Source organism: Apteryx rowi, unplaced genomic scaffold (genome assembly GCF_003343035.1).
Source record: "Apteryx rowi isolate R43461 unplaced genomic scaffold, aptRow1 scaffold_4, whole genome shotgun sequence".
NCBI lineage: Eukaryota > Metazoa > Chordata > Aves > Apterygiformes > Apterygidae > Apteryx > Apteryx rowi.
Genome location: NW_020450529.1, coordinates 2606758 through 2630919, shown reverse-complemented (window position 1 = coordinate 2630919; position 24162 = coordinate 2606758). Strand labels below are relative to the sequence as shown.

General features: G+C 40.8%; 1 protein-coding gene across 6 annotated transcripts in view; it reads right to left on the bottom strand.

Annotated features, from left to right (window-relative positions):
- The window catches only part of SUMF1 (sulfatase modifying factor 1), a 41930-nt gene extending 17806 nt beyond the window's left edge, over window positions 1-24124 (bottom strand). For 3 of the 6 annotated variants that reach the window (XM_026074814.1, XM_026074815.1, XM_026074816.1), the window contains exons 1-6: window positions 21651-21685; window positions 18956-19129; window positions 16634-16708; window positions 3944-4026; window positions 1555-1677; window positions 726-840 (exon numbers count right to left, since the gene is read on the bottom strand). In XM_026074814.1, the coding sequence (XP_025930599.1) occupies window positions 726-840; window positions 1555-1677; window positions 3944-4026; window positions 16634-16708; window positions 18956-19129; window positions 21651-21665 (585 nt within the window). In that variant the 5' untranslated portion in view covers window positions 21666-21685. Of the gene's footprint in view, window positions 1-725; window positions 841-1554; window positions 1678-3943; window positions 4027-16141; window positions 16267-16633; window positions 16709-18955; window positions 19130-21650; window positions 21686-24021 lie in introns of those variants that run through there. The other 3 variants (XM_026074813.1, XM_026074817.1, XM_026074818.1) reach the window with 3 other exon arrangements.
- Between the last annotated feature and the right edge of the window lie 38 nt (window positions 24125-24162).

The window sequence follows — 24162 nt, the reverse complement described above, 5'->3', positions numbered from 1 at the left end:
CACCATGTTTCCATTATTACACATAGTATCTTCTCACTAGCTTTGCAAATCGAACCTCTAAATTTGATTAACAGATGTATAACTGCAGATAGCATTAGTGATTTTCTAACTTGCATACCCATTCTTACAACTTCCAGATTCCCCTCCCTCGCCCCCCTTCCCCCGCCTACAAAGAAAAGCAAGAGTCATTAAGTYATGCATATAGATTTCTCTGCTGATGAAACTCTTTAGACTTATTTTAACTAGCATTTAATAATTCATTAACATCCCTGATTATCTTTAAAATTCCACTGCCTTTCTCCATGCTAGACAGCCTCAGTCTTCCAAAAAGCTGTTTCACTTCTTTTAAAACTATTGTACAGTTTTTGTGGCTTGGGAACAACTATCCAAAGTGAGAATTAAAAAAAATAGCCATGCCAAAAGTGGAAGCAGAAAGTATTTCAGCATCTGACTCAGAACTGGGGGGGGCAGTAAGGAAAAGAGGTCAGTGAGAGAAACTAAAAGTTAAAATGAAAGTAATCTTTACTTTTCAATTAGCTTAAAAAAAAATCCCCTGGTAATACCTAAGCCTGCAGTGAAATATATCATAGCTTGAACATCTAAAGGTGAAAGAGAAGAATACAGTAATAGATAACACCCATGGTTCACTGTGTTGAGCACAGACCTCAATTCTAGGAAGGCTAAGTTAGTTTCCATGTCATTAATCCACTTTGAGACACACTTACAGGTGCAGTTCCTTTGTATCCATCCTCTGCAGTGTTACTGGTTGGGAACACTCCCTGCCAGATGTTGACATAATGCTGACCTTTCGGCTGAAGCTTGTTGCCCCATGGGAAAAGCCTGTTGAAAAACATACAGGAGAACAATTGTCAAATATGGCTCAAAAAGAAATTGTAAAGCAAGCTTCATAAAGAGTCCTTACTCGGGGGAACTGTGTGTACAGAATACACAAAGTCTGTATTCTGGCTGTACCACTATCTAGCAGGCTTTAATAGAGAGCAAGGATTCAACAAGGACAATTTCTATGTGGAGGAGGGAAAGGCAGGGAAAAGCCTACATCATTAGCCCTGCCTAGTGCAGTACGTAATCCAGGATGCAGGAAGGAGATGTCATAAAACTGTTATCAACCTTGTCTTCCCCTTCCCTCCCAAGCAGGGTCACGTAACAGGTGCATCCAGTGACTGCAGGTGCTGTGCAGTAATGAGTTATTTACTCCTCAAGCTCTTCTGCAGCTCCTTCAGCCTTGGCACCAAGCCCCTGTGCCGCATCTCATCCACAACAGCAGCAGTTCTGCATCTTTGCACCTTGTCACACCTCCTCTCCCCTCGCGTTCTGTGTTCTCTTCCTACTACAGAGTTCAGATTATAATCTACCGCTTACATACTTAGGGAAACTCACTTACCTAAAGGAATCTGTTCAGAATAAGCCCGAGTTATATTTACACATACCATGCAAGAAAAAACATGGAGGGTAATAAAAACCCCACACAGCTCTTCCCTATCCAGCAAATATCAGTTTTAAGCATTTAATCAGGCAGACATTCTTGACAGGTACCTATTCTCAAGGCCTCCTCGACAGCTATATTCCCATTCAGCCTCAGTTGGTAATCGTTTTCCTGCCCATGTGCAAAAAGCTAGTGCATCATTCCAGGAAACATGAAGAACTGGGTGATCCATTCTGGGAAAAAGAAAAAAAGAAAAAAGAAAGAGAACAAAATCAGCAGCAGACCCAGGCAGTCTCACAACTCTACAGCACAAGCACTTCATGAAAACCTTAAAATAGATGGCCACAAAGGACTGTGAGGAAGCTTCACAGCCTTGTTGTATCAATTACAGTTGGACGAGGCACCAGATAAGACAGTAAAACAGCAAGCTTCTAGTATAAATTTAAATAGATGGTGGATGGGGAAAGCAGCTATCAGAGAAAGGAAAACAAGAAAAAAAGAGTTCAGTTTGTCTCACATTGCTTTTATGTACAGCTCTCTACAGTAACCAGGAAGACATTTTAGCTTGTGCTTTCCCATGTTCTCACCTCAGAAACCTGCTGAACCCAGGAGCCAGTGAAGAACTACTGATCCACTGGTTTCTGTGAAAATGTAGGTGTTCCAAACCCCAAAGGAATGGGCCAAAAGTCCTTTAAGACTAAAGCATTAGTACTTACTTCTAGGCTACTTTTAACAGTATCTTAACAAGATACCAAGATTCTTGACTGAAAAATTTAGGTTGTAATTTAATGCTGAACAGGGTTGYTCTCAACTTTCCTGTGCACTCCTCTCCTTGCTGCAGATCCTTTCAAGTTACTGGTTGTCAGTTTGATTGTTAGTTGTGGGGTTTGGGGAGAGAAAAGCAAAAGGAGAAAGGAAAGAGTCCTTACTTGCAGCACCACTATTTTCCACAGCACTCAATCCAGGAAATGGCGAGCAGTAGAAGTTTAACAAAAAAATATTTTTCTTTGTGTGTTTTAAGCAGTTTGGTTTGAACAAAGGCTCCTATCTTTCCTTTGGTTTAGTTCCCAAACTCGCACTTACAATCTCAGCCTTTCTTTCCAGAAAGAGACTGAAACTGTCTCTAGTCATTCTTGTCAAAAGACTCCTCCCCAGCTGAGCCCCTATTAGGGCGAAATACTCCAAGAGCTGAGGGTTCTGGCCCAAAAGAAAGATACAGGCTTCCTGTTTGCCTTTCCTGCCTCACCTAACAACCCAGCCCATGCCTGTTGGTTCATTAGACTGTTTCACGGAGTGAGTTCACTCGCAGTTGTACTAGGCTAGGTCTGCACCACACTTCTACAACACAAGATTTACATGGCAGGTTTCCAACTCTTATCTGCTGACTGTGACCTAAATTCCTCCATCTCCCCTTACAACACCTCCTGATATCATCTCTATTTTTACCTCAGATAGTTCTTTCATTGCCCTTGGAGAACAGACAATGGACTTGTTACTAAGCAGTTTAGCTATCAGATGATGTTACTCTAATGTAGCCCTGTCCTTAAGGGACTCAAAAACATGCCAATATCTAGCCTAGATCTAGGCTAGAGAGTCTGACTTTATTTCAAGCAGCAGTGTTGAAACTTTAACTAGTTGATTAAGCAGTTAGTGTCAACTTCATTGTCATCAGTCTAGTGAGAGAAACAAGTTAAAACATAAGAGGTCCCAAACACACACAGTCACATCCAAGTATGCATGCAATAATACAGCAACCTGCAACAGCAGCTTTCAACATGTGCAGCCAAGGGCTAGTTCGGCAGCATCTACAAATAGCACCCGAAAAAGAGAGTGAAGCCTTCTGACCTGAAAGAGATTGTACAAAGATGTGGGGCAGCAGGTTTCAAAGCTGACCATAGTAAGGAAGGCACTAACTTATCTGTAGGCTGTCAGAGTAAAGTTTTCYAAGGCATTCAGCCTTGGAAAGCCAGCACTCATCTTCCATGATAAGTTATCTACAAAGTCAGAAAATATTACAACGCACAAACTCTTCAACATCCTGCTACCAGAGAGATAGGCCTCCAAATTCCAGACAGCAGGACACATTGTGGGTAGACTCCCAGACTATGCAAGCAGCTAGTGTTCAGTCCTCCCCTCCAAAACTAGATCCGCAATGAATGCTCTAAAGTTACTAACCCTCAAAGGATCTTCTGTTCTCTTCAAGTTTGTGTATCAGTAGTGAAGCGAACACACCGAAGCACATTTCGATATGGCCTCTTTTCCCTTCGCTGGTAGGTGCTTATAAAACTATTTGAAATACCAGTATGGCATATATTGACCATACAACCACCGAATATTGTGTGTAACACCAGAGGAAGTGAAAATTATCACAGAAGGAGAAAAAGCAGCAAACATAACCAGTCAAAAAACACTTCTTCCACCTCCAATCCTGGTGCAAGTCTGCAGGTATATTTACAGTAAGCACTGCATATTAAAAATGAATGGCTATTTATGGCTTACCTCTTTAAGATATTAGAGTCAGGACCTTCAGGGTGTTTCCAATTGGCTCCCTTCACAGGCAACCACCAGGGAGCAGCTGCAACCTGAAAATGGACAAGAAAGGCCAGGAAAGGTGGTMATTTAAATGCCTGGTTAAAGACCATTCTGAAGACCAACCACGTGACAAATAACAACACAGCTTAAACTCACAGCTCAAGACTCTGTCTGCAGCTGATTCACCTATTACTTACGAAATCATCTCTGACCAACCAAGATGGTCATTTGCTTCACCACTACAATACTGCTGGCCAGGGAAGAGCCAAAGGTATGCAATAGCACAAAGAAAACACTGCCTAAAAACAAGCTAGAGAGAAGCCGAGTCCTGAGCCTACTTCTCTGAAGTACTGATCTTGTCTGGATGTCCCTTCTTTCCTTCTAGGTTGTCCTCACCTGCAAGGTGAGGACACAACAAGCCACTGTTCATCCTCTTTGAAGGCACAGCCTTCAGCACATTACTTGAGGTTGACTAGACTCTCCTCTCAGAAATTCAGGTATAATTCTTGACCTCTGGAAGCCTATGCCAAGTACACTCAGATGGTATTGGTTGAAAGAAGTCATCTGGAACATTATAACCGTATTTGAACCTTCTACAACTTTATGCCTATGGTACAGTTAAACTTATTGTTGACCTTTTGGCTGATTTTGGTCTGACACATGCTGCAAAGAGGATAAGAACAGCTTCGGTTTAAAGAATTTTCATTTCAATTGTTTGCTTCCCAGAACCAGCCTTTCGGAATAATTAAAACAAAGTCCTGATGGCATTTTTTAACTAGAGCCAAAACATGCACCTTGCAACTTATTTTGCTTTCTCATTAATTAGCTCAGTAAGTATTTCCTATCAGCTTCCAGAAGGTGGAGACAAAAGAGCCACAGAAGTCTAGTGGAGCCCTTTTTCATTTGGTTTGTTGGGTAACATTAAGCTTGCAAACAAAATATGGTGTAACAATGCAGTCATGAAATATTTTTCTAACCAAAAGTCTCAATCTATGTATTCCAGAAATACTTCTTTGGCATTGCAAAATAAGTTTGAGGATTTCTTCTATTATGCTTACTTCCAAGCTGAAAAGCTTGGAAGCTTTCTCACTTTGAAACACCTGTCTTAAATAAGGCATCCTTCCAGAAAATTGAGGCAAAAAGGAGAAAATTTATACCAACCATCAATAGCATTTTTTCCAGTAGCTTAAGTGCTCACTTCTGAAATACTCCTGTCACAGGGATATTTTCCATACTGAATAAGATTCAAAGTAAGGCTCCAATGCTTTAGGAGTTAAACACACTGCTAGTTARTTAGCACTGGTCTTAGGAGACCAGACTCGACTCTAGTACTGGCCTGTAGAACAACCTTCAGCAACATCTGTCCCTCAGCTTCCCCCATTCAAATTAAGAGATGGCAAAAGGAGCAAGTGATATAGCAATTTGTGTTCATCCTGGTCCTGCTAAATCAACTTTGTGATGCATTATACACACAAGTAGGAATTGTGCCAAGATGGTGCTATCCTCTAACTTGCCAAATCATTTGCAGAAAGGTCCAAAGGTAGAATCATTGAAAGCTGATGCTCAGGAGACAAAACACCAGTCTGACCAAGCACTTAACAGCAGCTTCTGGGAGGAAGCTGCATCCTTCAACGATGAAGGGAAACATAATTTTATATTTCACACACACGTAATTAACTCCATAAGTCATTAAGAAAAACTCTGGTCCAAACAACATCTCAGATCTCTCACTTGAATGTTTCAGTAGGGAAATGAACTGAACTGCCTAAGAAATAGGAGTGCTGCTAACATACAAAGACACTGTCTTACTTTTAAAGCATTTGACTAATCTAAATAGCTTCCATAACAGTTTTTCACTCTTCTCCCATCATCACATAGATTTTGCCCAGGGCAGATGACTGCGTACCTTATCTAAAGGCACACTGTAAGTCAATAGCAGTCCTTGATTAAAGCTGCAGAGCTGCTGGCTCCTAGCCAGGAGCCCAGGCGAAAAGCCCAGAGCTCTCCGTGAGCACTGGAATCCCTGAACACACTGCAGAATCCCAGGACCGCTCCGGCAACAAGCCATCCACACACTGGCTCCTCCAGAAAGAGCGAGCAGAAGACATTTGTGTTAAGTGCAGAAGAAAGAGATGCTCTCAGCAGCTTGCTGACAGATGTTTGACACGTGTTCTCCATCTAATGGGGACCTTTTAGATATACTAAAGTAATGGCATTTCTCAAAGAGCCTGCAATCTGATCTCCCTACCATAACCAGCACACAGATCAATAGCATTAACATCAAGCATATGTTTCTGGCTCAGGAGCTACCAAAACCATCAGCATTCTCACCACARAAGTTCCACCACTGCCCCCTCCTCCCCCAACAACAACAACCGCAAACAAAAACCCACCATGGAAAGGGTTTGATCTCTCACTATAAAATACAGCTCTGTTACTGAGCATTCAAACTCGAAGATGGGACTTCTGTTCAGAGAGCTATCCAGCTCAACTCTCACAGCACTAACCTATAAGCCTCAGAATGACCAAGCTACTGAACGGATACTACAGTTAATAGGCTTAAAACTAGTCAGATTTAACCAGTTCCTTGTATACTTTGAGCTTTAGTCTCTAATCTATACTCAAGATAGGACAGAAATCCAAAGCAGAATTTGAGAACTCTAAGGAAATTAAGAGAGCCACAGTATTATTACTAAAGGTTCTCCAGGAACTTGAAAGACCATTAGTAAGATTTCTTTCCAATAGTTACTAAGCACATCATACTTCTGTAAATTAAAAGGCTAGTTTTGGGGGAGAAAAAAAAATCTTTGCAAGTGTCTGCTAAGGCTTATACTTTAGAAGACTAATTTTGGAAAACATTTTTGTTACGCTTGCTCCATGAAAAGAAAAAACACACAGATGCTTTCAATCAGAATGGTTTATTTTAAACTAAGAAAAATACAGTCTCTCCACATGAGAGCACTATGTGTGCATGTCTTCTGTTCCTGGCTCTGCTGAACTGAACACCAAATGGCTGCCAGTCTTCGCAGAACACCCAGACCTTTAGAGAAGTTATACATATAGTACTAGGACAAGATAACAGTGATAGACTATGTACATTCTTCAATAATTAATTGCAATTTCCAAAGGAAAAGAAGTCAAGTACCTGAAATTTACAGCCCTTTCAAGAACTTCTCAAAAGTCTTTAAAGCTTTTAACTGCTCTAAATCTAATTAGCAGAAGAGCTAATTAGACAGAGATATTACAACATCACATTTAATACAGCAAAGCCTTCCCCTTGCCACTAATGAGCTTAGTTACTTTCATAATGCTGAGTGTTCTCATACTTCACTCCTAAACACATGCTCCGTAGACTGGCAAGAGATTCATTTTGTGAAAATAGCAGCACACACTGCTGAAGAGTAGATCTTGAAGGGAATACTGAGTTAAAAGACAATCTGCTTTGTTTTGATTAACTCTTTACAGCACAGGTTATCACTTGTAACAGAATTGGTACAACAGATACCAGCTCTGCAAGCGTTACACAACTGCCTTGATACGTAAAGGAATGTAGTTCTAGGAGCAAAGTGCACTTCAGAGGCAGAAAAGCTCAGTGCTTGTTTCGGTCTGATCCAGCTGCAAACTTGGATTATCCAGCTCTCTGCTCCAGGATTAAAGCTTAAGAACTCACTGTTCTGCTTATCACAGACTCAGTACTGCGAAGAAAAGAGAACATGATATGATAATCCTGTAAAGATTTATTAACAGTTGACTCCAGCCTACAAGCTTTCTACCCAAATGAAGCAGTTTGCAGAACTGAAGCCTGCCCTCCCACCACCAGCTTGTATAAAACTGAAAGTTTGAAGCATTCAATCTTCTTTTCAATTTAGGCTGGGATAGCCTAACTTCAATTACCCCATTAACTGTACTGGTGATTTCACAATTTAAGACTATTTACCAATTATCTTGAAGAAAATTCCTTCCATAAAAACACATGGAAAATGAAGTGGGCGGGGGAGGGGGAAGGGAAAACCAGCAAAGTTGGTTTCAGCAACAGCATTACACTGCAACATTACTGGCACTACAAAATAAGCTCAGGAACACTGAAAAAGACAGCCAATAACCATGTGAAAAACATTTGTATTGGTCTTGCATCCAACACAGCATTGGTCATGCTGGGAAGAAACCCACAAACACACACAAACCACACAGAAGCTTTCACTTTAGCCCCAAATTTTAATTTCAAATTATATTTATGCATTAAGAGAGTTATCAAAAATAAACCGAATAGCTAATCACAGATCTAATCCCATTTCCCATATTCAGCAGATCACTTGAGATAAAACTGTAGATTTCAACCTCAAGTTGGGCCCATAAGATCATATGAAATTCACACTATTGTCCAGACATGCAGCACCAAACACCTCTTTTGATGTGCTACAGCATTTTCATGCTATTATTTTAAATTAAGGCCTGCATTCACATTTCTAAAAATATATATATACTACATAAAATATATATACACTATATATATACACAATTGGACAAGACATACATCTGAAGGAACAACAGTTACTGCAGAGTAAGAAAACTTCAACAACTTAGGAAACAATTTGTCTAAAAAAGGAATTTTCTGACTGAAAAGAAGTCAAAGTCTGGAAGACACCAAGAATCATTTACTAAAAAGGTTAGTTGTTAAAGAAAAAAATGCATACGCTTCAGCTTCAGAAGCTAAATTAATAGATTACAACTTGTTTGAGTTTGATTGTGTTAAGTAATGTACATCTTTAATTTGCAAAAGCATCCTCTTGGGTGCAAAAGCAACGTGCGCGTAGGCTGCAGGCAGGACAGTTGGGAAGCATTATTGCTGAGGAATAAACCCAGAGGTCTGGAGGCCCTCGCTGGTAGGATATGTGTTTGGGGGGGGGGGGGGGGGAGATGGTATTCTGTACAGAAAAACTATTTTCAGGTCATATTTTATTTTATCCATGTAAGGCAGGTGCATGTAAATCACTGTCAATTTTTGCTCCTCACAGCCATATCCAGCACCCGGGACAGCTGATGAACTACTGATGCAGGCAGGCTGTAGCACATTTATAGTAGGGTAGGGAGTTGGAAGAAAGCAAACCTTTCCAAAAACCCTGTGCAACAGAAGAGCCACGGGTATTTTCTCCCCCTCAGAAACCACAAAGAAATCACACTGGGCTGGAGCCTGGTTACAAGTGCTTCTTTACACCTACTTTTCTACATAGCATTAGCGTGTCTTCCCAACACGCCTGGAAATCTACTCTTCCCTTACACCGAGATTCAGGTCAGAGCTCTCTCCCACCTGCAGCGCCTCCTCCCCTCCGCAGGGCGGGAACCCACCTCCCAGCCCCAGGCTGCCCCGTGAGCCGAACGATGCCCAGCTATCCACAGGGACGCCCTTGGAGGCAGGTTACGGGCACCAGCAGAGCGAGCTGGCATTTCAGGGTACGATTCAGCAACCTCAACACCAGCGAGCAGCAGCTACCCAGGGCTGCTACATTGGCACAGCCCAGCTCTTAGAGCTAACGCCTACCGACACAGCCTTTTGGCTGCTTGGGATCACCATCTTCTCTTGAAGTCCTGCTCTGGGTCAGAGAGCCAGAGACCAGCGGAGGGCAGAGACAAGGCTTCGCCTTCAGACAGGTGCAGAACACATCACATAGCAGGGGGGGAGCTCTGAACAAGCCTTAGCCATGCAGTGGTCCCACTTCATTTGAAAGCTATTTTCCAAATCCAGGGGAAAGACCTTAGACGGATGCACGCTCCCTGTTCACCTTAGCCAGTCCCCTCCAGATCTGCTTCTCCTTTCTATCAGCATGCTGAAAATGGCACTAACATGACCTATTTCTATGCAGTGCATCATCTCCATAGCAACAGTCCTGTGTTTAAGTTGAAACAGCTGTAACCGAGTCAGGGAGACATGACAATGTAAATAATGGCAAAGTGAATACTGCTTCAAGGCTCAGGACAAGGAGGAGATCTTTTCTAGCCAGTTATCAAGGTTGTCACAGTAGCTGCATAAGGGGGCCATAATCTACATATGCAGAAATATTCATATTTCATACTTTTCATATTCATAATCATACCTGTACTTATAAAATACTCTGCAGAGAACAAACCTTCTATAATTACTGAACTGAATTACTGATTTGGAGATGTTGACAACTGTGTTTAAGTACACTGTAACAGCTAAAAAAGTAGTCAGTTGAGGTATTTTTCCAGAACATAACTCTAATACTTGGCATTGCCAGCTTTTGCAATGCTACTGCAAGTCTCATGGTATTTATTGTATCAACTAAAAGTCCCAGCTCCTAAAAAGCTCCAGTTACAGAAGAACCTCTTTTCATACTTACTTTCTTACAAAGGTTTCTCACCTCCCTCACTAGCTCAGAAGTGAGGGCAATAAGGGGTTTTGTTTAATATTACATAATGATACTATTCGCCTTCAGTTAATTAAGTCTGAGTATTTTAAAGTATGTGGAAATTGCAATACCACAAAAAGGAAAGGTGGCAGATTTATAGAATAGGAATAAATATATTTTAAGTCAGTCAGTGAGAGGAGTTCAGATTTAAGTGGAAACTAGTGCTTTACTTTCATAAAGGGACCTTTTCTTTCACATAAGGAAAGGTCATTGAATCCCAATCAAATAGAATAATACTTCACAACTATGTCAATCCTCCAAGAAAAATAACCAAAAAACATTTAATGCTAAAATCCAGTAAGATTCATTATGTGCAAGTTTTGGAATCCAAAGACACTTCTTTTGAGGAACTGGTATTCCTGGTGAGTTCCATCTCTAGAAGTCTATTGTTTTTCAGCCAGCATCTAAATCTGCATTCAATCTACTCACTTTTTCCAAAAATCACATGAATATGAGCTTCAAGAAAATGGGGCATGCATGGATACATATACAGCATGAGATGCAAGCAATGCTCCACTTCAGAGTTTTAGTTTATATTGTTAATAGGGACTAACATTACCGATAATTCCCAGTGAGAGATGCTTCCTGCACATCTTGCAGTATTCCCAGTAGTAGGAGTTCAGCATAAGAGGATAGAGATTAACAGTCCATCAGCTCCATCTTTCTCAAAGCTTTCATAACCTAACTCTTATCAGTAGCTCCTACATCTGAAGCACTGGGGGCTGCAAGAAATGGGCTCACCCATCTCTCCATTTGATTTCAGTTTCTTCTCTGAAGTCCTATGAAAAAGCAAGAGCTAAGGGTGGTGGAATTAAAATTCACCCTTAAAATACCAGTAAGTGTACTAGTCAACTTCTGCTTATGCAACGTACATATGTTGGTACTTCAACAGTGTCAGACAAACTATATAATAACCTGCCTGTTCCCCCACCCCAAGATGCAGATAAGCAAGTTATTACTGTATGCTGTCAGCATGCACGGTCTGCACAGTAACAGCTGCAAATGCTAGGACTGCTATCCTACTTATAAACATTACTTGTTTCAATATTAATTTACCCTTCTATCTCATTCCACACCAATACTCATTCAAAATATGTATTTTCACTGTTAATTACAACGGGACTCTGACCTTTGAGTTATTATTAAACACCAGTTTAACAATAATTTGCTCCAGTTTGTCAGTGAACTGACTTAATTGCATTCTCAGACCAAAAATAAAATGCCTCCTAAGACATCATGAAAGTGTACAGATTTGTATGCTTTAATTCTTATAGTCTCTTCATTGCAAAAATCTATCAATATATTTCCAGTCCAGAAGCAAGAATAGTTTTGCTACAACATTTATCTTCCACAAGCCAAAAATAAAAATTCTCCCACTACTCTCCAGTGAACAAATTTGACTTATGCTGTACTTCTTTCTCAGTATAAGTGCTATCCTGTTAATCTTTTTCACGGTAGCTGCACAGCAAGCAAGAACTCTTGCAGGTATTTGTACCAGCTCAAGTCCCCTCATTGGCAAGTATGCCTCAGCACCTTCTCATTTCACACACAATTCCCATGCTTTTTGCCTTGGGATATGTTAAAAAAAAAAAAAAAAAGGCCATACAAGTAGAAGAGAAGGACAGTTTCTAGTTCACCAAACTGGGGAAAATGCCTAGGCTACAGCTAGAAAAGTTAAGTATGGGTACAAAAAAAAAAGCCATACAAGTAGAATAGCAGCACTGAGCACGTACTTCCCTGCTCCACTTCCTCCTTAACTCAGTCAGAGAGGGAAGTGAGCAGGAAAACAGTCTCATCACAAAATAAGATGGGCAAGATGTCTAAATTTTGATTTTTTTCCCTTCTCCCCAACACTGCCCCCAAAAGAGAAGGAAAGAAAATTCTCTAACCACCAGGCTATTGGCTATTCTAGGCTGTGTTTTCATCTGTGACATCTAAACCAAGGGCCAAGTTTTCAGGAAATGCCATGACTTAACAGCTGCAATAGGTGCAGTGATTAGCACTTAATTTTAATCTGCAAGTCTGAGAACTGATTTTATATATGAAACTATGAAAATTGGTAAGTTCACACAAAATGCTTTGGTTTTAAAGGACTTTCTACCCTCCCCCTAGAAAATCCTGTTGTATTTGAAAGAGTCCCTGCCAATTCTACCAGTAACACCCTCATCTGTGACAGTGCTAAGTTTTCACTCTGCCTTGCTACCACAGCAGCCTCTGAGGCCAAAACTGAAACCCGGGTTCCCAGCCAGCCAGAACAGTTGAGTTATTGGTGGCTACACCCCTTTTTACTGCTTCCTTCCAGGGGAGGATTAGGTCAAACCTACATTCCTGTAGTAGTGGATATCTAGGAGGCCACCTCACCTCCAGGAAATTCACACCCAAAGCCCCAACAATTATTCTACATGCTAAGCGGGTTCACTCCTGCATTAACTTTCACCAGCCCCACCTCTGTTCTCTTTAATTTGGCAGTCTGCTTCCTTTCAGAGCCTTTGATAAAGTTTGTCCAGTTTAGGAACTGGAGAAGCCAAAGTGGCCAAATAGAGCAAAACCCACTGACAACTCTTCCCATAGGCACCTCACCATTTCTAGTTGTTGTTAAACATTATTTGGTTCAATATCTTCATTCCCGTCTTTCTCCAATTCCTTCACTGCATATGAAACACTGCTACTGAAATACGCATCCTTGCTGATCTTCCACTATATTTCACACCTGCATTTAGTAGCACTGTTTCAACTGGAGAAAAGCCTCCTTAAAACACACCTGAGCCACTAAGGCAAAGTTGTATCTGTAAAAATCTGTATTCTTCCATCAGAAGTGGCCAATACAGTCATTTCTCCAAACRCTTTGGTGGAGGAGTTTTCAGTACCAGAAACACACTGATGATATCCTATTATGCTTTTCATGGTGATAGTTACAATTCAGGAAGGTATATACCACAAGTTAAAGTATCAGTTGACTAGGATATATGTTGACACACAAGCATTAAATCTTAATCTTCTCTACTGCTGATCATTAAAATCTGTTAATGCAAGCCAATTTCATGCTATTTATACCTTTTCTGATTACATTTGAACAGTCACACTGCAGTAGCCAAGTTTCAAAATACATTCACATTTTCTTATAATTGAACAGCATTAGATTCCTTTCACCATTTTTCCCCTAGCAGATGCTAGGGAAATTTAAACATTTAGACTTTCAGTCAATGTAATGAGAAGCTAGGGGTTTCCAGCAAAAAAAAAAAACCCAAACCAAAACAACAAACAACCACACACCCACACTGGCAGATCCCCAAGAGGGGGTTGCTTTGACAGAACCCTAGGAGTCCTTGTCCCATAATTTGAAAGCCATTGCGTTTCAGCAGTTAAGTTTCTTGCAAGTTGTCTATAGCAACTTGTTTCTTGTAAGCACCATCTATAGACAACACTAATGCATGTCTACTTGTTTCAATTAGCAGGGATAAGCATTGCCTACATACAGAATTAGGTTACCTGAGCAGCAGTCTGACCACACTATATTTTAATGCCACATCCACATGGATGACACTTCTCTTTTCTCCAGCTGAAAGATGCTTACCTGTTACAATCCACAAATTGCACTGTCACAAAAAGAAGCCCTCAGAACAACCAAGGTCTGTACAGCACTCTCACCATTTATCATCTCTCACAGAAAATGCTTCCCACAACAATGAAAAGACATAGTTTTGAGAGGCAGAAGGTTATTCAGATAAGGCACTGAACTGCCTCTTCAGACATTAGAGTTTTTTCCAGCTCTACAACCATGCTGCACTCTGCCACATTCTCCTTCCAAACAGGAGTTCCCTGCTTAAAGATGGATTTCATGGTATGTAGCTGGTGAGGGGGCAGGCAGACAGGAGGAGGAAGAAAAGCAGCTTCTAGTTTCTTCACAATATTACAATATTTTAGAACATATGTTTGTCCACAGCATCAGCATAAAGTTAAGCTGTGCCAAACTACAAGAAAGGCAGTCACTACTCTCCAGAGCACCTAAAGTGACTAGAACAGTATCTTTTTCCATGCCTACTCTGAGGATGCTCTGCATGCTTGTAACTTATAAAACAACATAACAATAAATACTGAAAAACATCACAGAAGGATAGTCTCCTGAGGTTTACTCAAAACAAATGCAGAAAATCTTTGTAAAGAAAGGGCTAAAAAGACCATTTGGGGTTCCATGCCGGCTCTCTGGCAGAATTCTTGCTCTGTTAGCATTACAGCCAATACTTTAAAGGTTGGGTGACACGCCCAGGAAAGTGTCTCCCAATACTTCAAATAGCTGAGACTGAACTTACACCAGCATTCTTATTTTAGGTTTAAATAGGGAGTCTGGCTTAGGGATTTCTGCATCACAGAATTAGGGGAGGAAAAAGTTTTCCTATAACACTGACAGCTGAATTTTCTGTTGTGAGAATGATGATGATCCCAGCTATATTTATTTTACCTTCAGCATCAGTTATGCTGGTACTTGGCAAGTTGAAGAGTCTTTTCACAGCTCACAATATACACAAGTGAGTCCTGAATTTTTWAAAAAAAGTAACAAACTACTAGCATAATGTTTCTTTCTTTGTAGTAGCAAACCAAAATTCACATTTTTGTCATAGTCATATGCAGCCTAAATTCACACAGATTAGAGGTTTCAAGAAGCTCTATCAATCTGTCCATTTCACTTAAGGTAAAATTAAACTTTATGGACTTCCCCTTCCAGCACCATTTATATAGAACTATGACTATTTATTACTCCAAGTTATCACACCACGCACTTGTGAGGGGCAAGCAGAATTGTTGTGCTTCTCTCTGTGTACAGACCTATTTAGGTCAAACTGAACTACTGCCAAAAGATTCAGTTTCAGTCCTGCTACTACTTTGTCTCTGCTTTGTGTATGTCCTGCTTCCCTGTATTGGATCAAGCAGTTCAAGAACAAGCCAAAGGAGCTTTGCTGATCCAAAAGAAAATTCACTGACCCAGCAACTAAGAAAATCCCAGCCAGAGGAAGTGTATCTTGAAGCTACCCCCCCACCCCCCAACCTCAAATTGCCACATCACACACAAGAATGCTTTACTTGTAATGCCTTTTTAAAGGCATGGGAGAGTAGATACAGAAATGCAGAATGTTTCTAGAATCAGCAGATTATTCAGGTTTTAAGGGACCTTCGGAGGTCACCTAGTCCAAACTTCTGCTCAAAGCAGATAAATTCATCCAGATGACAAAACATTTTCCCAGGCATTCTACTTAACCTTTACAGGTCCTGATGGTAAGTGACCCATAAAGGCTGAGGAGGTAAATGGGTAAATGAAGTCTAAAGAAAGGTTTGGCAATACATTCACAACAGAAAAGATGGGCAGGGGGGAAAAACACATAAGCTTGGCTATCAAATTCATTTTTCGTCAATGTTCACCACTCCCACTCAACAGGAAAATTCTCAATCAATCAGCTCCACTTTAATCAGCACCTCACCTACCAGGGCCACCACCTTTCTCCAGCAAGATGAAGGGGACATAAAAAGTGAGGCATAAAGGATCTTCTAGAGAGATAAATAGTAAGCTTGAGCCATTTACAGTGTACTAGGAAGCCTCAGACTGAGGTCTGCCATTGCAATAACACTTCTTTAGAATATTTGCCTTTAGTTAACCTAGAAAAAGCTCTCACACACGCATCACTAGCATATCAGATATGTAGAAAATCCTGATTTTCTTAGGTCAGCAGGAGCCAGGATTTACCCGTCTTTCTTGGGCATGAGATTGCATTGGCAGCACATGCCATTCACATGTATGCAWGCTCTTGGAGACAGAAGCGCTCCTGTTCTTTGCCTACACAGCACATCACTCAGTGGAGTCACCACCACCATTTGGACCTCTGAAGCACCACTGTAATACAAAGTGATAGGCATAAACAACCTTTGAGTCACAACTTATTACAGTCCTAAATATCACTTGTTTAGGAGGCAAAGACATGAAGGGACTGATACCACACTAACTTTTGCTGATCAGAAGTAGAAAACTTTTGCTCTTTCTTTAGGGATATCAGAGAATAGAATGATGATCCTTAACACTTGAGGCAGCCTATTATTCTAGGCCACCCCCCCCCCCCCAATAAAACCCATTTTTGTATGTGGCTTTGGGAACATCACACAATTGAAGTATTACTGTTGTAATTTCTAAACATCTACCTCAGTGGTTGCCAAGTAAATTTTACCCTGTTGCGTTACTCACTGCCTGGTGGATTTCAGCCTTCACTTCTTCACTCAGCATGCCCTCGAACACAAAGGAATCACCAAATTTTTCTGCCTATTGGAGAGGAGAAAAAAAATAAAATGAAGATTCGACCATCTTGTCAAAGGAATATTATTCTTAAAATGCCAGTCACGTTTACAGCTTTATTCTATCAATGATATGGAAATTCTAATAATAATTTTGAGTTCTTTTCAAAGGAAACAATATTTCAGAATAGAAGAGAGATCTTTGGATGTCATTGTTCTTTAGCAGCCACTGGACAGATGGCAGCTCACAGAGCCTCTGCAAATGTTTTTACTTCTATCAATTTAAATTATTGTTCCAATTATTCCAATAGCTTTCAAATGCTACAGTGAATAATCTAACATTCATGGACATATTTCATTTATCTTTTTTTCCTTTTAGAATCACACTAGAAAGAGTTAAGCCTTGCTATTTACTTCTAATCCATCATCACAGACACCTTGTTTTAAAATGCTCTTACAATATCTATAGAAGGGCTATGAGTAAGTCAATCATTATATCTAGCATTAAATAAAGCCACTGAGACAGCCAAAGCTAAAAGAAACAAAAAATACAAGTCATTTCAATGAATCATAGTATGAAATACCAGAGTGTTTTTTCCTTAATTTACTAAGTAGGTTAATATACTAGGAGAGTCAAAGTGTTATTAGTATTCAATCATTTGCTCTTCTCAATTTCTTGATTTTATTATAGACATGCAAACACTGAGAATGATCACCAGGAAGAGTTCTGAGCATGCAGAAGCATCTCAAGAAGCACATTTTGAAAGAAGGATTCCATTCACCACCTAAACTGCAAGAAATTTTAACATCTGACCATAATTTTTATGTATTTGGTTTTAGAAAGGGAGAGGGAAAAAGAATTCCCTTTTTCCACCATCTGAAAGATCCAAAGAGACAAACAGGTTTATCACCAAAAGGACCTGAGGTTTCAGCTTGACAGTTTCCATCAAGGTTTGTGGGTTTTTTTGTTTAAGTTTACTGAAAAAGAAAATACTTTTTGTTTAACAAGATACTTGAAGATTTTTTTTTCCAGCTTTCTATTTACTTTCATTTGCCACTGGAGTTCAGTCTAGTCTTTAATAAGAGCAAACCAAGTAGGCTGACTCTGCTTGTCCATAATAAATTAGTAATGTGGACATTATTTAAATACACAAAAAACAGCTTGGCCACATCCCAAAAAACCCTGTGGAATCAGTGCTGTTTACTCTAACTCCAAGTTTATTTTTCCAAATCCAGTATAAAAGGCGGCTTCATGTGAAGGGGGGGAGGGAGAAAGGCTAAGAGGAACATGCAGCTACATCAGCTGAACCTTTAAGCAGTGTCTGAAACAGACTCCATCTGACATGGTGCTACATTCCAATACCATCACACACAGACACATTCCAGAAGCCATTTGCAACAAGAAAGCCCTGCTTAAAGTCAAAATTGTTAAGTAACCTTTTTTTGTAATTACTAAGTTAACTTAAAAACAGAACTAGTGCCACAGATAAAGAAGTCCTTCATCCAACCAGAAGGATCTTGTCTTCCAAATGAGAATCAGTTCATCAAGTGAATCCAGCAGCCTCTCCTTTGAGACCTGATCATTATTCATGCCTTTATTTGTCTAAAAAGGCTGTCAGGGTTTTCTGAAAGTTGCGTAGGAACAGTCAACTGTCAGGAAAGATCAGAGCTTCAGGCACAGGTAGCTTCTTTCTTGGAAGAGTCTTAGAATATTCTTTTAGTCCATTGTTCCCAGAAACATGCACAAAACTATTATTATACTTGCTATTATATCTTCTTCAGGCAGCAGGGCTTTTTATTACTCAAGTTAATAGCAAGTAGCTGCACTGAACCAGCCTGCAGAGGCCTCCATTATCAGTTTTTTAAACCCCTTCCTCCCCCCTGCTACACTTCCCTTATTTTTAGGGGAACAACATAGTTGTACTGGTACAAATATGTCCTAGGACCCAAAGGTGAACAGGTCTGTGGAGACACCTTCAGTCATCTATTAACTTCACCCAGAGGTCTCAGCCATACTGAAGGAAAGGTTTTAGTTCAGGTACCAAGACACTCACTAAAGGTAACAGAACATGTCCATCCTAACACCCTTTCAGGCCCCCAGGCAACAAAGCAAGACAATTTAATCTTCCCAATACTTAAGTCTGAAGTATGCTAGTGCGTAAACCCCCAAGCAAATAGTATATCATAATGTCTTTCAAAAAGAAAAGCCTAAGTTCTTGAAGGGATTTTGCCAACACAGACAAAAGACAAGAGACTGTATATCCTTCCCCCTTACCTCAGTAACGTACCCAGTTGAATTCACAAATATCTCAAAGTCTTCATTGCTGACCTCGTACTGATCCATGTAGAAACTGTTAACATGGACTCTTCTAGCAGGCCATTCTCCATCTTGCTGTATTTCAGGCTCATCAGTGCCCATGGTGAACACCCCTCCTGGAATAGCGACCATCTACAGTGGAAACAGTTACACCCCAAAGGTTATTTTCAGTCCCTTATACAGTCTTACTACTCTTCTGCCTCATCTTGGGAGGTGCTCTTGGTTTGAGCAGCACTTCACTGACAGATGAAAACAGCACAACAAAATGACAACAGTAACACCTTGAGCACCACCTGCTCAGAAGAAAGAGTAGACAGAATTAAACTAATGAAAAATCCCCTTTGTAGCTCTTTCTGCATTAAGTCTGGGCAATTCAGAACTTTTACTGAGGGTAATATTTGTGCTCTTATGAGGGGAAACATGCTTCCCTACTGTACCCAGAAGTCAAGAAACAATCTGGAGTCCCTTTTACTCATTTCTGGATAAAAAATTCCAGCAGTTCACTGTTCCTGTGAAGGCCTGATGCATCAGTGAAGCACCTGGAGATGATGAAACCATGAAGAGCTCTTTTGTGGACAGGCACAGTGCACCTGTTCACATATTAACTACACACGGGATTTCACTTACTAACAGGCACACRCAGCATTTCGTTACTAGCCATGCTGCTAGCAGTCAGGTAGACACTGCACCTGCAGCTCTGTGTGCCAAAGACAAGACACATTTTTCTATCAGTTATATTTCACTGTGTGCAAGACCGACCTTGGGCAGGAGCCTCAGGCTTCAGAAATAAAGGATGAATGACAGAATAATGTTTTAACTGTTTCTATTTAAGATATTTTTCTCTTTAAGGCTTCAGCTAGTTTCTAGGGCAACAAAACACGCTTCTGCCCCCACGTTAGAGGGCTCTTTCCAGTAAGGCAGAGACCCTGGAGGTCTTGTCATGCTCCTTCGAACAAGAAGCTCCATCTTTCCCGAGACCCCTCTGAAGACCACAAACTGATCCAACCACTCCTCACCCAGCAGCAGTACACCCAATAAACAAGAACACCCATGATCTCTGCTCAGAAGCCTGCGCAGGAAGGCGGAATGACAGCTCAGGCTTTGTAAAACCTTCCCAGTGGGCAGGACGCTTCAAGGACTGGCACTACCCAAGAACTGGCTTGCCAAGAAGTTATCCAACTCATCATCAAAATATGAAAGAATTAGGGAAGAAAACTCCCATTACTTTTCAGTAATTACATCTTTTCAGTACTCCTGAGCTACCTTCACTCCCTAATTCACCTCAAATTCAGCCAACTCTCCCCTCTGTCAATAGGTCAGAGGCTTGTGAGGGGGTGAGCCCCCAGAAAGCCAGTCAGTGCTGAACATCAGTATCCATTACGGAAAACAGTCTAGCATATTGTATTGCACCTGAGCATGCGCCGAGAGCAGTGCATACCTATCTATGACCACACTGCACATATAACTCTTACAGAGAGTTCAAGTATGCAAACCAGTGGTGGAACCTAAAATGAGCAAAGTACTCTAAGATGGCAGTATTTTCTGCAAGATGCTGATGTTTGGCATTTAGGGAATTCAAGCCCAATAATACAAACATTCATTGGCAAAGAAATTGCTAATGTGGCATACTTCTAACACCACTCCAGAAACAGTTTAAGTTCTGACAGGAAAAAGGAACTCTGCATTTTAGCTGTATGGGAGTTCATAAAGAAACTATATATATAGTGGAATAATATAGCATGCAATGTGTATATTAAATGTAGCCAAATTGAAGAGAAATTCATAGAAGTGAACTGATTTAACATTACTTAGATTAACAGTTGGTTCACTGAGTCAGACATGAACTCTGGACTTTGTACATATAGCCATTTTGCAGCACAGCCTAGATTATAATACCTTGATTCTTCTCTGGTTGGGACTTTTTTTTTTTCTTTCTTATTTTACAAGAGTCTTCATATGGCTGGATGCTTTCACCTAAACGATTTACTTGTATGTCCACTCTGACTCATTAACCAGGAAGACAAAAAACAAACAACCCCTGCCCCCCCCCACACACACACACTTCAGCTATCTTCCAATTTCTGGTGTTTACTGTTACTTATGTAGTTTACAACAATACCAGAGTACTGTATGTGTCAAAAATAAGTCTACATCAGATAAGCAGTGCCCCTCTAGTCTTCAGAGAAGTTGGAGTATTTGACATAAACCTGCATATCTAGTTTCACTGGATATGCACTATATTCAATTTTCTTCTCCATTATAGATCTCTCCTTTTGCTCGAGTCTCTCCCAGCAACACTTACATAAAAATAAATAAACCCATACAACTCACAGCAGGCCTCCAAGAAGTGCTACAAATACTTTTTCCTTTGAACTAACTACATATGTAGTTAGTTGCATGCTTACAAATCTTTTCCCCTCTAAACAGAATCCAAGTACTTAACAGATTGTCTTTAACAGAATGCATAAAAGCAATTAAGTTTTTTTTTTAAATAAAGACTTTGGGAACAACAATGTAATACGAAGTTGTACTACCTTCCAATATCCTTCCAATCCACTGTATCTAAAACAACTCCCTGAAGCAGTCTTCAAAGCAATATTGAAAGCTCACTAGTGAGTTGCTGTCTAGAAGCACATGAAAAATTAACTCTTACTTTACAGCCTAGCATTCATTCCAGAAGCCTCAAAAATCTTGAGCGGCTGCCAGTGTACGTTCAGACAGGAGCATCCAAAGGCTTCCTTATTAACCCGGTACTTTTGCAGTGCTCTCACACAGCTACAGCTGCTACTTCCAGCATGTCTGTCAATACCATGTCCAACACGGATACCAAATATTGATTCCGTAGGATTCTCCTCCCCCACCAACACTCATTTCACAGCTTGGAACCCCCACTTGGAAATAGAATCTTCCTTTGATAGCCAGCTTTATAATATCACCAGCAAATGACTCCACGACTCCAAAGCTCTGATGTCTGATAACACTCTTCAGCAGCTAACGGTAGAATACAACACTAAGGGAAGAACAGATCTTCTGCACAGACATCACATCCAGAAACCACATTTATATAGTTAATTAAGCAGCTTTCACATCCAGCTTTAAAATATAGGTAACTATCACAGAAGAATTAGTCTCTAGGAAATATCAGAGTTGAACTACAGAGGCAGAAATCCAGCAGCAGAGGCTGGTAGATACACACACGGTAAGAAGTGCAACAATAGTGGCCTGCATCTTAGCAATATTACTAGTGCATGCAGTTCGTGCTCCTAAAAAGTCCAACTTCAACATCAGGAGCTGCATTTGCCTATGATCATACCTTTGCTGCAAATATAACGGTAATGTAGAGCAAATGCCCTAAAGTACTAGCTTCCCAATCTTAAAGATGGAGTGGGAATACCTCAGTTGTAGGTAAGGTGGATTTAAAAAACAAAACAAAAAAACAAAACAAACAAACAAAAAAACCCAAACACCACTTCAGCTGAAGGAAGCAGAGGCCAATTTTTCCCCTCGCTTCCCTCTTGGGAAAAGGGTTTTCTAGCTAAGCATAATCAAGTTATGATGTGAACATAGCTTACAATCCAGCAGTAATTAGATTTTTTATTATCTCCTACTGAAGTCGCCAGCTGCCTCGCATGAAATAACAGAGCCAAAGGACTGTTTCAATCTACAGTGAGAACTACAGTGAAATACCAAAATCTCTTCCATTAAATGTAGTTTAGTGAAGTAGTGGCCAAGTGCAATATGGCATATTTAATTTGCACTCTTCATATATTTCCAGATTTAAGTGCAGCCTGCAATAGTCAAGTCATAATTACATCCTCCCCTTTAACTTGTAACTCATTGTCTGCACAACAAAAGCTTTCTTCACACTAATACAGCTTCCCAATGTTACAACACTGAGAAGCAATTAGAAAGGGAACCTCTCACGTTTTTACTATTTGCAATCCATCTTGCACAAGAACAACATGATCTAAGTCTACCATGACATAAATTTGTCTGCCAATCAGATTTTATAATCACAGTTCATGAAATGATATATCTCTAAGGATGAATTAGCAGGAAAAACACTGTTTCAGTTCACCAAATTAAAAACAGTTTCTGAAATTATAACAGTACAACAGAACTTCAAATTACAAGCTTCCCTAAAATTTCAGGCAGTGTTTCGATCAAGGCTAGCAACACAGAATTCCATAAGAAAACAACTATACGAACATAATGTTACATCAAATTACATTGAATAATTGGGGTGGAGGGGAGGAGAAGGAGATATTTGGTATTTTTTTCACTATTATGACATATCTGCCTTCTCTCCTTAATTCCTATTATTGTTTTGAAAGAGGAGAAGGAAAGCAGAAAAGACRGGAGCCATCTTTGGAGAACATGCTGTGTTCTCTGCAACTTCTCCTTCACCTTTTGTTTCGTTGTCCTCAACAGTAAAGTTCCGCGCAGTCCTGTTCAGTGCACCCTCTCCAAAGTAAATGGGAGATGACATGTTCATACACACACGACAGATTTGTGGAGAGACTATCAAGTGATTAGGGCACCACTGCGGCAGCGTTTCATTCCAAATTAAGTTTGCTCATTATAACTACTGAAGGCAAAATGAGACAGCAATCCTGCTTCTAATAACTGAGGACACATCAGCCAGTGAGGCACCGGGCCTTCAACAGTGCAAGATGACTCACCACCCCTTTACAATAAGCACCTGTGTAGCGCATCGGCCCCTTTTAAACAGGGCCTTCACCAGGGAAACACGTTCGGTCCTGGGCAGCGTTTCTCAAGAGAGCAACAGCAAGAAAAAATGAAGAGTTAAGACCATCACAGGAAGGGAACCCGCACAGGCACGCGGGCAGGGATGCACAGGCCATCGCTCTGCTGAAGCGTGCGCACAAGGGACCTGACGCTTCCCTCCCTCACGGCATCTCGACAGCGTTTCGCTTCTGTTGACGCCAGAAGGGTTCAAAAATAAGCGTGCGGGGGGAAAGGGGGGCTGGAGGGGAAGAAGCCGGAGCAGCACTGGTACTTACAAAGCGACAGCTTCCCTACTAAGGACACCGCCGCCCCAGCACGGACACGAAGCCGCGGGCAGCGCCGGACAAAGCGGGCGGCCGGGAGGGGCCCGGCCCCGTGCTCGGCGCCGCCACCGTTAACGGCTCAGAGGGGAGCCG